The following is a 17,921-nucleotide window of genomic DNA, read 5'->3' as shown; positions in this document are numbered from 1 at the left end:
TCTTTTTTAAAGTTACAAATGCTATAAAATGACAAAACTTCCACCAACAGGAAGGAAGCCAACAGGATGAAACCCCGAGTTGGTTGAAAGACTGCCATGATGTGTGCTTCTAATTATTTTGATGTGCTTTTTCATGCTTTTTGTCTGAATATAATTAAAACTAATTAAAGAGAACTTGTCAGTAAGATCAACCGTTCCAAACTGCATACATGGACATGCAGATCTTTGAAATAAATCAGCACTTTTATATCTTCTAGCTGTTGCTGCATACCCGAATAATTAGCATTTTCATTCATATGCAAATTAGGTGATACAGGGAACCTGTCACCAGATTTTTCCCATACATCTTACAGCCACCACCTTTCAACCCCATGAGACTATAAGCCACATGCGTCGGTGCTCTTTGGCCTTTCCCCAAGCATGCGCAGAACAGTTATTTGCTCTTCCCTCGGCATGGCAGAGAGAAGTGTGCCTATGCAGAAACGTGAAGGGAGACAGTATGTGGATGACGCAGGACACGTCATCAATGCGAAGCAAAGAAGGTGGACGGCATCGCAAGAGGAGAGAAGGCGCTGAAAGAAGACCAGTGATGCTTCGGACCAGACCACCCTGTTCCATAAGTGAGTATAATAGAAGGGCTTATTTTGCCTAGCAGGGCAAATTGTTGTCATATATACAGCATTTTAGAATGCTGACACATGGGGATGAAAGGTGGTGGCTGTAGGTTATATGGGAAAAACCTGGTGACAGGTTCCCTTTAAGTACTCTGGGTGTGACAGATCATTTAGGGACCCACTGCCTCCTTACATTGTTTCCCCACCCAGCATTATCCTCTTTAGCTTGATTGATAGCTCACTGTCTGATATCCTTGTTTGATGCCTGGCATCACACAGAGAGTGGACTGTTAATTAAGCTAAAGAAGCTGTTGCTGGGCAGGGAAACAACCTCAGGCGGAAGTGGCTCCTTAAGTTCTCCGACATACCCAGAACACTTAACTCCTCATTTACCCATGAATGAAAATTATAATTATTCAGGAATACAGCAACAGATAAATGATATAAAGGTGTCGGTGGATTTACTGTTATATACCTGTCCTGGGTCCGGGGTCTGCTACTTTAACCTCGGTGCGCTGCCCTCTGTTGTATTCCAAGTCAGACTTTGCAGGTTGCCCTGCGTGTGACATCATCTCCCTAGGCCTTTTAAGGCCCATTAGGACACACACCTGTGTCTTTAGATTGATATTCAAGACTTTAGCTTGTTTCACTCCTCCTGTGCACACTGTGTTACTGGCCTTTGTCCCTACTGCCCTGCTGACTTTGCTGCATCCATCTTTTTGTTCCCCAGATTTCTGAAGGTATCTCGTCCTCGCTTTCCACGTGTCATCCTGCCAGCTGCACTGATGCTTGGGGGCCGTGTACCCACCAGGACCTGATGCTTACTGGGTCCACTTCACCAGGTGTGCCGTAATATTTACACCTTAAAGCCCTGCATGTTCATGTATTTGGTTTGGGGAGTAGATTTTCTTACGGACAAATTCCTTTTAAAGCTATACTCTTTTTTTACTGTTACTTTATGACCTACAGTCTGTAAACTTGGTTCTGCTCAAACCTCAATGGCCACCACTGAATTGTCCACACTATTACCCACATCCAAGGGTATCATTTAGAGCAGAACTATCATTTGGAGTAGTTTTTTCTCCTGCACCAGTAAGGATGTGATCAGTGGTTAAAATGGTGTAAATCGGCACAGACCAAAGGTTAGTTAAGTATCCGTGATGTCAGACTCTTGAAATCAGATGAAAAGACATATAAATCTTATATTGTAGGGTATAGTGGGAGTTCAAGTCTCACAACGGCTTGCAAGATACAGGTTGAAGATCTTTGATCTAGATGGTGCAGATGACATGTTACTAAACACCTGAAATTGAGACATTTGATATCACATCATCATTCCTAAAATGGACGCTAACCACATCCATGGTGGTGCAGGAGAAAATTGGTCAATGCACCCCTTATATACAGAATATGGAAGAAATCAGGATCAATATTGAATAGTGTATGTAGTGCGAAATAAAGAAAGCTGTAATAAATAGCCATGCACCCATGGGAACACTTTAATACATTATAATTGGTCTTTCACAGTCTTCTTTGAGTAAAATAATGTTTTATAAAAGCAAATCCCTGCTGTGATTCCAGTCATTAAGCTGACTGTCCATTTGGAAGGAGGTCCTTGTGAGAATTCACCAAAGGGTAAGTGACAGATTCTAGTTTGGCGGTTGGCAACTGTTCACACAGCCGGAGCTCTAGGTTCTCTGCGCTCAAGTGACTGTGGGCACTCCGTCCATCCCTTCTATGGGGAAAAGTTGATGTTCCAACTTTGGGCTTTTCAAGTTGACTGTCCCTCTTTTCAATTGGTTCTTGCGCTCGGAAGTGGCAGAATAGTACAGCCACTAAGCTCTTCTTGAAGTTTTCATTCATGAAAGTATAAACTACAGGATTATTAAAAGAGTTAAAAAATCCAACGGCTTGAACGATGGCCACTATCATTTTCACTGTGACGTCGTCATACTCCTCCTCCAGGTCATCTGTTGAAGGAGAAAAAATAGTTTAGCACTAATTTCTACTGAGAATTTGCTTTTACAGCATCACTTACCGCTGTGTTCTGTGTTACCTATGGGACCTGACAGCACACAGAGAAGATTAATGTGGAGAAAACTTTCACTATGTAAGATTTATATAGATTAATAAAGCAAACTAAATTGGACAGATAGTATTCATCTGATCTCATATTCCCAAGTATTCTTTATATTTATTATGGGACAATTTGTAATTCTTATAGTACATTACCCTGGAAATTACTTAAAAAAATATGGAATTTTGAATAAAAAACCTTAAAGGAAATGTATCACCTACACTTATATTTACTAATTAAAAATCTTTCTTCCTAAATGTGTCTTTAGATTTTTGTATTCTGATTGTATTTTTTTTAGTACATGAATATGGGGAAGATATTATCTTGGATCTGCTGTTTTTAGTTACTTCTTTTGATGAACTATCTAGGCGGGAACTGTGCACTGGTCACTGTGCAGAGACATGGAGAAGGTGAGCTGTGCCAATCACCAATTTTAAATAGCTAGATCCTGTTTTATCCATATATAGGTGGTATTTTTCATTATGATCCTGCCAATAATGATAATGAGATGACTGCTAGTAGTATCAGCCTATAGAGGGCTCAGTGGTCAGGGTTAAAAGTTTCCAGGTGTCAGGATTTTTGTTTAACATAACAATTACAAAATGTTTTACATTGCAAAGTATTGTACAAAAGTTTTAGACAGATGTGGAAAACAAGAGAAATCTAATACAAATAAATATTTGATGTGACCATGACCACCCTTTCCCTTCAAAACAACGTTCAGCATCAATTCTTCTCTGTACACTTGCAAGGTCAGGGATTTTGTAGGACTATAGTCAGGTGTATAAATAGGCAATCATACCCAACAGATGGTAATATTCATAATTCTCATATATACAGGGTGGGCCATTTATATGGATACACCTAAATTAAATGGGAATGGTTGGTGATATCAACTTCCTGTTTGTGGCACATTAGTGTATGGGAGGGGGAAAACTTTTCCAGATGGGTGGTGACCATGGCGGCCATTTTGAAGTCGGTCATTTTGGGTCCAACTTTATTTTTTTTCAATGGGAAGAGGGTCGTGTGACACATCAAACTCATTGAGAATTTCACAAGAAAAACAATGGAGTGCTTGGTTTTAACGTAACTTTATTCTTTCATGAGTTTTTTACAAGTTTATGACCACTTATAAAATGTGTTCAAAGTGCTGCCCATTGTGTTGGATTGTAAATGTAACCCTCTTCTCCCACTCTTGACACACTGATAGCAACACCGCAGAAGAAATGCTAGCACAGGCTTCCAGTATCCGTTGTTTCAGATGCTGCACATCTCGTATCTTCACAGCATAGACAATTGCCTTCAGATGACCCCAAAGATAAAAGTCTAAGGGGGTCAGATCGGGAGACCTTGGTGGCCATTCAACTGGCCCACGACGACCAATCCACTTTCCAGGAAACTGTTCATGTAGGAATGCTCGGACCTGACACCCATAATGTGGTGGTGCACCATCTTGCTGGAAAAACTCAGGGAACGTGTCATCTTCAGTGCATAAAGAGGACCAACACATCATCATGTAGCAATTTCAGATATCCAGTGGCATTGAGGTTTCCATTGATGAAGAATGGCCCCAATATCTTTGTACCCCATATACCACACTATACCATAAAGATACGAGATGTGCAGCATCTGAAACAACGGATACTGGAAACCTGTGCTAGCATTTCTTCTGCGGTGTTGCTATCAGTGTGTCAAGAGTGGGAGAAGAGGGTTGCATTGACAATCCAACACAATGGTCAGCACTTTGAACACATTTTATAAGTGGTCATAAACTTGATAAAAACTCATGAAAGAATAAAGTTACGTTAAAACCAAGCACACCAATCTTTTTCTTATGAAATTCTCAATAAGTTTGATGTGTCACATGACCCTCTTCCCATTGAAAAAATAAAGTTGGATCCAAAATGGCCAACTTCAAAATGGCCGCCATGGTCACTACCCATCTGGAAAAGTTTTCCCCCTCCCATATACTAATGTGCCACAAATAGGAAGTTGATATCACCAACCATTCCCATTTAATTAAGGTGTATCCATATAAATGGCCCACCCTGTAGATTGAAACACAGCCATTAACTGGAAAAGGAACTGCTGTGTAACTGGGTGAGGAACAGCCAAAATCTACTATGACAGCTTCATGTCACCATGGCAAGACTGAGCACAGCAACAAGACACAAGGTAGTTATATTGCATCAGCAAGGTCTCTCCCAGGTAAAGATTTCAAAGCAGGCAGGTTTATTTTGAGGAAATAACAAGAAATGGCAATGTTGAGGACTTTTGAGGCAGTGATCGGCCAAAGAGATAGTGCAGAAGATAAAAGACTCATGATGCTCACGACCCTTCAAAATCGGAAGCTGTCCAGCAGTGTCATCACCTCAGAACTGGCAGCACCCAGTGGTACCCAGCTTCACCCATCTATTGTTCGAAGAAGTGTGGTCAGAAGTGGCCTTCATGGAAGAATTGTGGCCAAAATGCCATATCTTCAACATGGAAACAAGTATGCAAACATAGGAACTGGAGCGCAGAAAAATGCCAGCAAGTGCTCTGAACTGATGGGTCAAAATGTGAAATATTTGGCTGTATGAAAAGAAGTTGGTTTGCTGAAGGGCTGGAGAACAGTAAAATAAGTGTTTGAAAGCAGCAGTGAAGCATGGTGGATGTTCTTTGCAAGTTTGGGGCTACATTTCAGCAAATGGAGCTAAGTATTTGCTCAGGATAGATGCTGTCACCTAATGCTTAGCAAAAACAGCTCACAGAAAAGGACATGAATTCAAAAAACATCACAGGAAAGAAACAGGCCTTACCAACACCAGGTCAGAATACCAATGCATTAGCAGGATGCAGCAGACCCCCATGATAAAGGCAGGGGGAAAGCACTGGTGCAAAATACTGATGCGACAGCCACCCCCTCCATGAACTGGCAGATATGTGAGTGGCTGTGTAGTATTATAAATGCACACAGATGAGGCTTGCATAGGACGCCAGTCACACAGATATGTGTGATGCACAGTGTCTGGCTTACAGCCTATTAATGACGCCCATAATTTTAAATCGAGTGGGCTGCCTGGCACTATATACGTGCACCACACAGGACAGACGCCCCAATTCACCCAACCAGCACTAAAGGGCCCCGCTGCATCCTGCAAAAAATGAAAAATGTGCAATAAAAATATGAAGAATAATGTATACGATAAATACATTACATGAAATATTGGTCGATATTTTGGCCAAAATACGCAAGCTCGCAACCCGCGTCAAGGGTCCTCATACTTGCGAGTCCCTACTCTAAAATTAAAAACAGCTCACAGAAAAGGACAAAAATTCAAAAAACATCACAATAGAAACAGGCCTTATCAACACCAGGTCAAATTACCAAAGCACACGCAAGATGCAGCAGACCCCTATGATAAAGGCGGGGGCAAGCACAGGTGTAAAATACTGATGCGACAGCCACCCCCTCCATGACTTGGCAGATATGTGAGTGACTGTGTAGTATTACAAATGCACACAGCCACTCACATATCTGCCAAGTCATGGAGGGGGCGGCTGTCGCATCAGTATTTTGCACCTGTGCTTGCCCCGTCTTTATCATCGGGGTCTGCTGCATCCTGTTTATGCTTTGGTATTCTGACCTGGTGTTGGTAAAGTCTGTTTCTTTTCTGTGATGTTTTCCTAAAGCTTAGCAATAGATCTTATCCATTTTATAATTTCATCACTGAAGTGTCTGGCTCCAAATTTATTCTGTAGCAGGAAAACAACCCTAAGCGTATAACAACGTCATTAAGAACTATCTTCACCATATAGAAGAACAAGGAGTCCTTGAAGTGATGATATTGTCACCACGGAGCCCTGATCTGTACATCATCAAGTCTGTGTTGGATTACATGAAGAGACAGAAGGATTTGCACAGCTTACATTTATAAAAGCTCTGTGTCTAGTTCTACAAGATGTCTGGAACAACCTCCCTGCCGGGTTCCTTCAAAAATTGTGTGCAAGTGATAAGTACAAGTGTACATAGAAGAACTGATCCTGTTTTGAAAATAAACTATAGCACGTATACTTTTTAAAACATTTTTACTTTGCAGCATTTTTCCACACCTTCTTAAAACTTTTGCACAGTACTGTATTTTTAACAAAAAAGTTTATTTAAACATATGTTGCTGTTGTTCAGTCTGTAAACATCCTATACATAGCTGACTGTCCTGCTAATTTTGTTGTAGCATAAAGTAGTGATAGACACAATGATTTCAGCAGTCTGTTACATGCATATGTACTGTAAATACACTTCTTATTGTTTTCATAGCTATAAAGAAGTCTACTTTGAGGAGAGGAATCTGATGCGTTAATACAATTGGCAGATGGGAGGTAGCGGGAACCCACATATTATAAACCCATCAGACTCCTGTATTCAAAGCAGACTCCCGCTATGACATGTCAACAGTTATATAAAAATAGGTACAGCATCTAAGCTTTATCTAGGTCTTTGTTTAAGCCATGTAATAAAGGTACTTACTGTACTCAAAAAGGATGTGGACCACATGGAATGGTGCCCAGCAGGCAGTGAAGAAAAGGACCACGATGACCATCATCATCACAGCTCGTTTCTTTTTTCTTGGAGACAACCAGAAAAATATTTCAGGAGAATGAACCCTCTTTGGAATAAAACTCAGATCAGAGAAATAGCTCACAGTAGATTATTGTAAAAATAAAGACATGAATGACGACTTGTATACTGTTGTGCAAATATAAAATAATTTGTATCTTCTTGCTTCCATCAGTAGAGATGTGACGTGTTACAGAAGTTGTCTTGGGAGAAAGCCCCTTAGCTGAAAGTTAAATTTAGCGGCCAAAATGACCTTTGTAGTTGCACAAAAATTTTGGCATTTTATGCCAGTCTTGGCAAGCTGTGCTAGTATGAAAAATAGAGAGGAAACAGACAAGTGCGGCCAACAAATTCATTATCATTTAAAAGTGACATAAATTACGATAGAAATATTCTACGTTCCCTGGACTGGATTTTTTTAGTAGTGTAGCATGGCAGCTTAAAGATGCCCCAAATTCATTAAGAGGTACACGCTATTCCACTCCAGCAAACCCTTCTCCAACAATGCCAGACAAAATGCGATTCATGATACAAGGGGACCCTAATTTTTTTTCTAGTTTTTTCATAGTTTTTGGATCCATTGTTGCAAACTTACAGGTCCCAGCATGTTCCTAGGCTGTACACGAGATGATGGCAATTCCTCTTTGAATAACATGGATTTTTCTCAATAAATAATATTAAAAAGACAAGTAAACAAAGTCTTATACTGATGCACATAGCAGCTGCATTGCCAGTACGGGGCCGCTGGAACATGTTTTGCTTGCAATGCTTTTAGGGAATAATACTTCTATATGCTCTATATGTAAAGCATGGATGGAGAATGCCACAATTATTTTTTTGCTGATTCCATGAAAAAGCCTAAATAGCAAACAAATGTATTCATCCGTTTGGATATAAAACTTCAACAATTTATCAGTACAGCTTAAAAGGTTCGAGCTACATTAAAGATACCTTATCAAGGTAAAAAGCGAAGCATTTCTGATATAGATCTGTCATTAGCCATGGACAATTCTATGTCCAAAATGAGTTTTTCCCTGAATGCAGTATTTTTCATGTACCTGGAACATATTAAGCTGTATTAATACATTGGTGAAGTTTTACATCCAAATGGCTGGCTTCCTTGATTTGCTTTGTCTGCATCTCAAGTCAAGCAGGGGTTTTTACCTTCTGTGCCAATGATCTTCACTGCCAATCTATTGGAGCTGGAGAAACTTGTACTTAAAGCCGCAATACCCTTCTGCATATAATCAGAAGCATACAGAGGTGCAGCGTATGGTAGCACTATTATAGCTGCATGAAAAACCGATCATAATACTTTTGTGTGAATGAGGTCTAAAATCAAAGATAATTAAGGAGAACCTTTACTCGAACTCTACAGCCTCATATGCAAATTGCCTCTTCAGAGAGGAAGAGAACTAGAACTCTAGTGCCACCTATTGGAAGCAGCCATCCTAAAAGTCAATATTGAGCCATGCAATATATGCTAGAATAAAATCCAAACCAGAATCTCAATTTGCAGACACATGTTCAACGGTGTTGCCCCTCATTAGTACAAAGTATGAGATCTGATTTGGCTGTAGGAGAGGCTTAAGACTGGGATCTAAGGGGTAACATTTCTCCTTGTGTAGAGTGACATGCCTGGCATGGCAGTGTAAGGAGGCTTATAGGCCATGCAATGCTCTTCAGGGAAATTAAATATGTAAATATGTAAATTGCCTTTTCAGAGAGGAAGAAGACTTAAACTCTAGTGCCACCTATTGGAAGTAGCAAACCTAAAAGCCAATATTGACCCTTTAACAAGCCTTGGCACATGCCTTAGTATAAAAGCCAAAGCAGAATCTCAATTTGCAGACACTGTGTTTGGGGGTATTGCCCCCCCTTCAGTACAAAGCATGAGATCTGATTTGGCTGTATGAGAGGCCTCATCGGCATATATGAAACTGCCAAGCTTGAGAACTGAGACCCCACACAGTGAAACATTGATGTGAAAAACTGTCCTAAACCACAATTTTCTGATGTTCTAAAATAAAGGGAATTAAACTACTTCATCTCACCCTTTTTATACTGTTCCAACCAGGTAAAATAGCTGGAGTGTATGGAGTGATAAAATGCATATAGCTTAAATGCCTAATGTACTAGTCCATGAACTTTTCTGATCATGATTATTGAATGATTATCTAATATCACTTTGCCTTGAAATATTTCTACATCATTTATTCACATTTCAAAGTTCAAAATTAGGTTCTAATTACAGTTTTCATTTCCAGTCTATTTCTTCCAGGACATCAGCTATAAATAACATGATATTCATTGTTTTGTATTACAGGAAATTATTTTATTAAATTACATTCTTCCAAGATATTCATAAAATGTCTCCATGTTACATGTAGAGTCTTCATATCCTGACACCAGGCTTACATGACAGAATTATTAAGCCAGGCATGAAGATATCACTTTTAATTAGATCTGTAAACATCTTGATGCCATTGCCAAACATGTTTCCTGTTCCTTCTGTACATATGTAGAGCAGACCACAAAACAGTCAGATGTATAGCACTAGATACAGATAATTATATCTGACTTGTAATTATTAAAGGGTTATCTTATGAAGACAACCCCTGTCCATGTGCCATAGGAGCATGTGAACGGGGCCGACGTCAGCACCCGGGCAAGTGCCGGGGACCTGAGCAGGTGGGGGGCCCCCTTCTGTCCCGCTGGCTCAGTGCCCCGGCAGCCGGATACTTACCTCTCCCCGTGCCTCCGCAGATCCGCTGTCTTCCTACAATGCGCTCCCTGTGACATCACAGGTCAGAGGACGCGATGACGTCTTTCCACCGCGCCCTCCCCTGAGCTGTCACAGGCAGTGCAGAGCGGGAAGACGCCGGCGACACTGGAGTCTGGACCTGAGCAGCAGCAGCAGGTGAGGAGGAGTGAGGTGAGTATTTGATTTTTTTTTTAATGTATGGAGGCATGGGGCATTATATGGGGGGGGTGATATCCTGCATGGGGTATTTATATGGGGAGGGAGGTGACATCCTGCATGGGGCATTATATGGAGGGGAAAGGGACATCCTGCATGGGGCATTATTTGGGGGGGTGACATCCTGCATGGGGCATTATATGAGGGGGTGACATCATGCATGGGGCATTATATGGGGGGGGCATCCTGCATGGGGCATTATATGGGAGGGTGACAGCCTGCATGGGGCATTATAAAGAGGGGGGTGACATCCTGCATGAGGCATTTTAAAGAGAGAGGGGTGATATTCTGCATGGGGCATTATATGGTGAGGGAAAGGGACATCCTGCATGGGGCATTATATGGGGGAGGAGTGACATCTTGCATGGGGCATTATATGGGGGGTGACATCCTGCATGGGGTATTATAAGGGGGGGGAACAGCCTGCATGGGGCATTATAAGGGGGGAACAGCCTGCATAGGGCATTATGCGGGGGAACAGCCTGGATGGAGCATTACATGGGGGCCAGTATACTGTATGGAGCGTTATAAGGGGACCAGTATCCTGTACGGAGCATTTTATGGGGGCCAGTATCCTGTACGGAGCGTTTTATGCCAGCCAGTATTCCGTATGGAGCATTTTATGGGGGCCAGTATTCTGTATGGAGCATTTTATGGGGGCCAGTATTCTGTATGGAGCATTTTATGGGGGCCAGTATACTGTGTGGAGCGATTCGCCGGTTTCTGAGCTATTGTGGAATTTACAATAGATATCACTCATGTAATGTAAGAAGTGAAATCTTTGCATTGTACTATACCTATATTTCTCTGTAGTATCTGTGCATCATGAATTGTGGTACGTGTTAAAGGGGCCCACTGAGACTCTTTCGCCCAGGACCCAGAAAAACCTGGAGCCGGCCCTGCATGTGAATATCATATGAGGGAGAACAAATCCCAATACGGTTTGCCGATGGTGTTGGGAGCCAGACTCGTATCTTCCAATTGAAAAGTGTTGTCTTTGCTGAAACAACCTAGATAAAGTGGTGGGAAAAAGTGTTTGCCCCACTCCTGATTTCTTATTCTTTTGCATGTTTGTCACACTTAAATATTTAAGATCACAAAACAAATTTAAATATAGGTAACACAAATAAACACAAAATACCGTTTTTAAATGAAGGCCTTTATTATTAAGGGAAAAAGAAATTCAAACCTACAGGGCCCTGTATCAAAAATGATTGTCCCTTTAAGCTAATAACTGGTTGGGCCAGTCTTAGCAGCAATCAAGCGTTTGCTCTAACTGGCAATGAGTTTTACAACGCACTGGGGGAATTTTGGCTCACTTATTTTTGCAAAATTGTTGTAATTCTGCCACACTGGAGGGTTTCTGAGCATGAACCACCTTTTTAAGGTCATGCCACAGCATCTCAATCAGATTAAGGTCAGGACTTTGACTAGGTCACTCCAAAGTCTTAATTTTGTTTTTATTAAGTCATTCAGAGGTGGACTTGCTGGTGTGTTTTGGATCATTGTCCTGCTGCATAACCCAAGTGCGCTTCAGCATGAGGTCATGAACAGATGGCCAGACATTCTCCTTCAGGATTTTTGGGTAGACAGCAAAATTCATGGTTCCATTTACCACAGCAATTGTTCCAAGTCCTGAAGCAGCAAAACAACCCCACACCATCACACTACCACCACCATATTTTACTGTTGATATGATGTTCCTTTTCTGAAATGCTGTATTACGTCTACGTCAGATATAATGGGACATACACTTCTTTGGATCGCAGCATGATGTCTAGCTTTTGAGGATCTTTTGGTCTACTTCACTTTGTCAGGCAGGTCCTATTTAAGTGATTTCTTAATTGAGAACAGGCACGGCAGTAATCAGGCCTGTGTGTGGCTAGGGAAAGTGAACTCAGCTTCCCAAAGATGTAATAAACTACAGTTAATTTATGTTTTAAGGATGGGGGGGGCAATCACTTTTTCACCCATGGCCCTGTAGGTTTGGATTTCTTTTTTCCTTAATAATAAAGACCTTAATTTAAAAACTGTATTTTACATTTACTTGTGTTATCTTTGTCTTATATTTACATTTGTTTTGTGATCTGAAACATTTAAATGTGACAAATAAGCAAAAGAAGAAGAAATCAGGAAGGGGGCAAACACTTTTTCACACCACTGTATTAAATTGCTCTAGGTACGTAACACTATTTGCATCAAAATGTATTAACTAATGTCTATGTGGACAAGGCAAAATCTGGCGATTTTTTTTCTAGAGGAGAAATATTTTGTCTGTGTTTAAACTCCTTTGCAAATTCTTTTGTATTCTCCATGATTGCTCAGGAGGCTTCAAATTAAGATCTTACATGGAACGGGGTCTGTTTTATGAGAAGTCCAGATCTAAACTTCATACATTTCCTGATATTATGCTGGAGATATCTGCAACTGTTGACTCTGGGATTGTGAAGACAGAAGCTTGAGTACAGTATTCAGAAGGTCCAAGTTCCATATGGACTACAAAAACCGCCTTGAAATAGAATCACAAGTAAAGGCTATAGGAGCGGATTTTCTTTTCTTATATGCCTCAAAGATGTGAGGAGTGGACGTCATGAACTGTGCTAGGCCTCATCCAGACATTCTATTTTTTGTGCAGGAAAAAAACAGGAACATTTTTTACCAGTTTTTTGGATTTGATTCTATCCATTTGTGTCCCTTTTTGGTCCGTGTGACCATTTTTTAACATCAGTGTGGCCCTCATTTTTCTCTTATGAAAAAGAATATGTTCAAGCTTCTTATACCCATTAAAGCAACCATGTCAAATAGAAAATGGCATCTGATTTGCCGTCATTAAGGTATAGATCAGGAGAAGCGGAGCAGATTAGTATATAATTTTGTGGGGGAAAAATTGCCAAATTTTTAATTACATTCAATAAAATTCCTCGTCATTCTGGCCTTAGAAGCCCAGCAGGTGGTCCTACTTAGTGATTCACAGCCCTCCTTGTGTAAGTGTACAACCAGAATAAGCAGACATTTGAAGAAATAAATGAAAAGTTACACTGAATCTTTTCCCACTAAATTATATATCAATCTGATCAGCTCCCCCTGCTCTGTCACATGCTGCCTGCAAATCAGATACCACGTTCCATGTGACAAGTTCCCTTTAAACCATAAAAACCGTCCAGCACTAGGATGACACATGGATGTCATTCGAGTGTTATCTATTTTTTCATGGACTTATTCTCTTTAATGGGCAAGTTTTATCATATCCAAAACAGACATCTCCCTAAATTTTTCTTTACCAACTGATTCTAAAGGAAAAAAACAGATATGTGAGCACCACATAGACTACAATGGGTATGTATTCTATATGTGAAAAATGTGGACATTACATATATTTGAAAAACAGATGTCTGATTGCAGCCTTAGGACTGAAGACGATTGACAACTCTGACATGCCCATGAGTAATCATCACTCTCATTAAGAATTGATCGCCCAGAATGAAAGGACAAATAGATGCCATATTACCATGTCACTATTAATTGCTGTCAGTACAGCTTCAATTTCACTAAAATATCCACCAGACTTATCATTACTACCCGGTAAGGTTCATGTCATCTGAAATTCATTTTCCCATGTCTCTTTCCTGTCTCGTTCTTGACATTGTTTGACATTCATTTGTAAGAATCTTTCATTCCAGAAGTAATTGTGAATATAATTTTTATCTTCTTTGCTGGAAATATACCATCATGTTACATCCTCTTATTCCCATTGAGTTCACAAATGCTCATACTTGAGTTTCTTAATACAATAAAATAGCTTGGAGAGAAACATTAGCCGTTCATATATTACATAGTCATTCTCATGTCTAGTCATGTTTTCAGGAGATTAGGTGAGAACCTAGAATCTCCATCCAGGGTCAAGTTCCATTACGTTACCCAGTAGTAATATCACCGTATACTACCTATATACAGACAAAGATGGAAACGCTGTCCCCCGGGAGGTAAGAAGCACCAAATAGCAGGTAATATATCTATATGCTAATCAGCTATTTACTGTGGGATTTGTGATTTCAGATCTAGAGAAAATAGATATGGAATCACAAATCCCCGCTAGTCTGTCATGTTTTATATTTTACCGATAAGTTAAAAATATTGATTAAAACTATTACATATACTGCAAGAAAAAAAATCATTTTTAAAATTAATCTCCGCCTTTTAAAACAGAATCATTTTTATAATGTATCTGTTTAAATATGTTTTTCAACAGGTCTACATTTCTTGCATAGGCATAAATTATGCCTATGCAAGAATGGAGCATTTTTAATCAGTGTGCTGGATCAGCTTTTCATTGATTTTTCATCCATGAGTCTTTTTTTAGCATCAGTGTTTAGCAACCGTTTTACTTATATGCAAAAAAAGTAAAAATTCCAAGCTTCTCCCAACCATTACACATTAAAAAAAAATAGACAACAATTGGATGACACATGGATGGTATTCATGTTCTGTCAATTTTTCTTTTACAGAAACATTGATTTGATTTAATCCATGTTCTCATATCAAGAATGGACATTTCTGCTAAAAATCTTTTTATTGCATTGATTGATTGTCTTCTAGTAATCGCTTATTGCAGTTATTGTTGGAGTGGTGGAATGGTAAAGACCAGTAAGTGATTTGAGATCATAGTTTGTAGCCTCATATGATGATACCAGGTGAGTCAAGTTCTCTTCTAATTTTTCCTTCAAGGTCAGAATAGACCTGTACAATATATAGCCTATGGCCCATCTATATAACACCAGCCATTACATAAGACCATGTGTGCCCTGTCTTTACACCGGATGTTATACAGATAGAGTGTGCAAGAATTATAGAATCTAAAAGTCACCATTAGGCATCAATTATTTTTTAGATAAAAAAAATTACTTTTTAATTTTGAAGGCTTTCTTAATCTGATAAGAACTGAAAGAGTTTACAGACATTTGTAAGACTACTTTTTACTAACAATCAAGAATCCATTATATTAGGACTGAAGCACACGATGCAATTATACCTTGTGATTTTTGCCATCTCATTACGGCTTAAAGTATTCAGCACAGAACAATCTCCAATGCGCTTTTTAATCCATAGCTCGTACCCGATACGGGTATACAAAAGAAGCATGGCAGCAAGGGGCACTAAGAACAGGGCCACCAGGATAAATATGGCATAAGCTCTGCGCAGGGCAGCATCACTCCATGACTCAAGGCAACACACATGGTACAAGTTGTAGAGTAAGTCATATTTCACCTGCAAGACAAAATCATAAAGAAGAAATTTTATGTAAAGCATAATGATAGCAGAATATATAAAGTTACAGACTTGTCAACCCTTATCATTTGGCAAAGTTTGTTAACAGGTTTCTCTAATCTTCTGTCTTTAGAAGCTCACCACTCCTTTGTCTACTGGCTTCCTGTCTGTCGGAGGTGGTGTGCTCTTGAAGAGTGACATGATCATGCCGCTGGTCTGATCCGTGCATTCCCCTATGCTACCAGCAGACGGATCTAGCAATCCTGCCACCTCCAGACTGCATACAGTGTGCAAACGTGCGCTTCTTGTCTAGGAAACTAGGCACTCCATAGAAGTGGTCAGCAATGATTGGTAAACTATAGAAATAAAAATCCCTCCATTCTTGACAGTAGAGAGGATTTGTAATCACAGTATCACAGTTAAATTGCAATATCTCACAATACAAGTTCAATAAATTATTAAGACATGATAGCAAAACCCTGATGGTGGTGACAGGAGCCATCACAATCACTAGGTGACCACATGTAGACATATAAACTGTAGTATGAACATCTCATGTCAGAGTATTATGAAATCAGAATTTTTTTCCAATGCTTATCATTTTGTGCAACATATCTTGCAATTTGTCAAACCAAGAAGACAATATGTCAAATCAAGGACACATCTGTATATCTATTAGTGATGAGTGAATTGGCCAACATTTGAATTTGTAATCACGGTCAGTGAAAGGCTGGCAGATTTTATAAGGACTTCAAGAGACAGTCTTTGTGCTAGATACTGTGTCTAAAAGGTCTCAAGTGAACCCTGACTTTCACACTTTAACCCTTGAACAGGGACCTGGACTTACACAGGGGCTTCTGTGTAAAGTCCACAAAGTGACTGATGGTCAGTCAGGTAGGGTGTAGTCCCGGCGTCCCTGCCCTCTGCTAGGCAGGGACGCTGTTCCCCTCACCGCTCTGCTCCGTGCCCGGCGTCCCTCTCCCGTTCTGCTGGCAGCGCGCGCTCCTTCCCGGCCACTGTGCTTAGGGCGCGCGCCCTCCCTCCCTCTTAAAGGGGCCGCGCGCGCCGTCCTAAGGAGTCCCCGGCCAATGGCCGGAGGACTTTACCATATATAAGGCACCTCCTCCAAAATGGAGGTGCCCGAGCAATGTTGTTGCACCGTTCTACTCTGCTTCAGCCCTCAGGTCCCGTTGCCAGTTACCTGCCAGTTACCTGCCAGATTCCTGCCAGCTTGCTGTCCTAATCCTGCCTGATTTCCTGTTACCTGCCTGCCTGCCTGAGGTCCGACGGTCTGCCTTACAACTCCGGTCAGTCTGTCTAAGGACCAACTTGCCCGCTCACCTGGGAGCGCACATCAGCTACCTGCCTGCTTGCCTGAGGTCCGACGGTCTGCCTTACAACTCCGGTCAGTCTGTCTATGGACCAGCTTGCCCGCTCACCTGGGAGCGCTTCTCCGCTACCTGCCTGCTTGCCTGCCCGGAGGCTCCGCTGTCACGTGCTGTGACCACCAGCTATTCCAGACTCTTGCCCGCTCACCTGGGAGCGCTTCTCCGCTACCTGCCTGCTTGCCTACCTGGAGGCTCCGCCGTCACGTGCTGTGACCACCTGCTATTCCAGAGACTCTCGCTTGCTCACCTGGGAGCACACATCCTCCATCTGCCTTGCTAGCCTACCTGGAGGTTCAGCCATCACAGGTCGTACCTACCCCTTACCTAGAGACTGCCCCGGTCACTTGTCGTGACCTCCAGCCCGTTCTTCCAGAGACTGCCCCGGTCACTTGCCGTGACCTCCAGCCCGTTCTTCCAGAGACTGCCCTGATCACTTGCCGTGACCTCCTGCCCGTACACCCAGAGACTGTCCCGGTCACCTGCTGTGACTGCCTGCCTGGTCGCCACCCGCTACCTTACAAGGACCGCTCCCTTGTATAGTAGCCCAGAGGTTCCGCCTCCCAGACCCGTTACATAGGGTGGCAGAGGATGGTTAGAAAGCCAACTCAGTAACAAGAGATAAGGATTAGGAGCAAAGAGAATCAGGGTACGTAGAACTTATAACTGGGACTCTAAGGCTATGTGCCCATGATGCAGAAATGCTCAGGATTTTTTCCTGAGCGTTTCTGCATCTCCCTGGCAGAAAAAAACGCATGCGGATTGTACATGCGTTTTCCTGCCAGGGACATGTGGAAATGAAGCGTTATTCACTGGCATTTCCGCATGCGGGTTGACAAGCGCTTTCCAAGTGATTAGCATCACTTGGAAAGTGCTTGTGACAACTAGGTCACACTATATAAATCCATGCAAACCGCATGGATTTATATAGTGTGACCCGAGAGAATGGTTAAAAATAAAAAAATAAACCTAATACTTACCTTCCGATGGCCCCTGAGAT

General features: G+C 41.3%; 1 protein-coding gene across 1 annotated transcript in view; it reads right to left on the bottom strand.

Moving 5' to 3' along the window:
- Positions 1-964: 964 nt before the first annotated feature.
- The window catches only part of LOC141166682 (pyroglutamylated RF-amide peptide receptor-like), a 213,550-nt gene continuing 196,593 nt past the window's right edge, over positions 965-17,921 (bottom strand). The window contains exons 4-6 of the mRNA XM_073653599.1: positions 15,301-15,536; positions 7,202-7,299; positions 965-2,584 (exon numbers count right to left, since the gene is read on the bottom strand). Coding sequence (XP_073509700.1) covers positions 2,199-2,584; positions 7,202-7,299; positions 15,301-15,536 — 720 coding nt within the window. The 3' untranslated portion in view covers positions 965-2,198. The remainder of the gene's footprint in view (positions 2,585-7,201; positions 7,300-15,300; positions 15,537-17,921) is intronic.

Source organism: Phyllobates terribilis, unplaced genomic scaffold, assembly GCF_046119375.1.
Source record: "Phyllobates terribilis strain yellow unplaced genomic scaffold, ASM4611937v1 Scaffold_11__3_contigs__length_659146591, whole genome shotgun sequence".
NCBI lineage: Eukaryota > Metazoa > Chordata > Amphibia > Anura > Dendrobatidae > Phyllobates > Phyllobates terribilis.
This window is presented reverse-complemented; position numbering and strand designations above follow the sequence as displayed.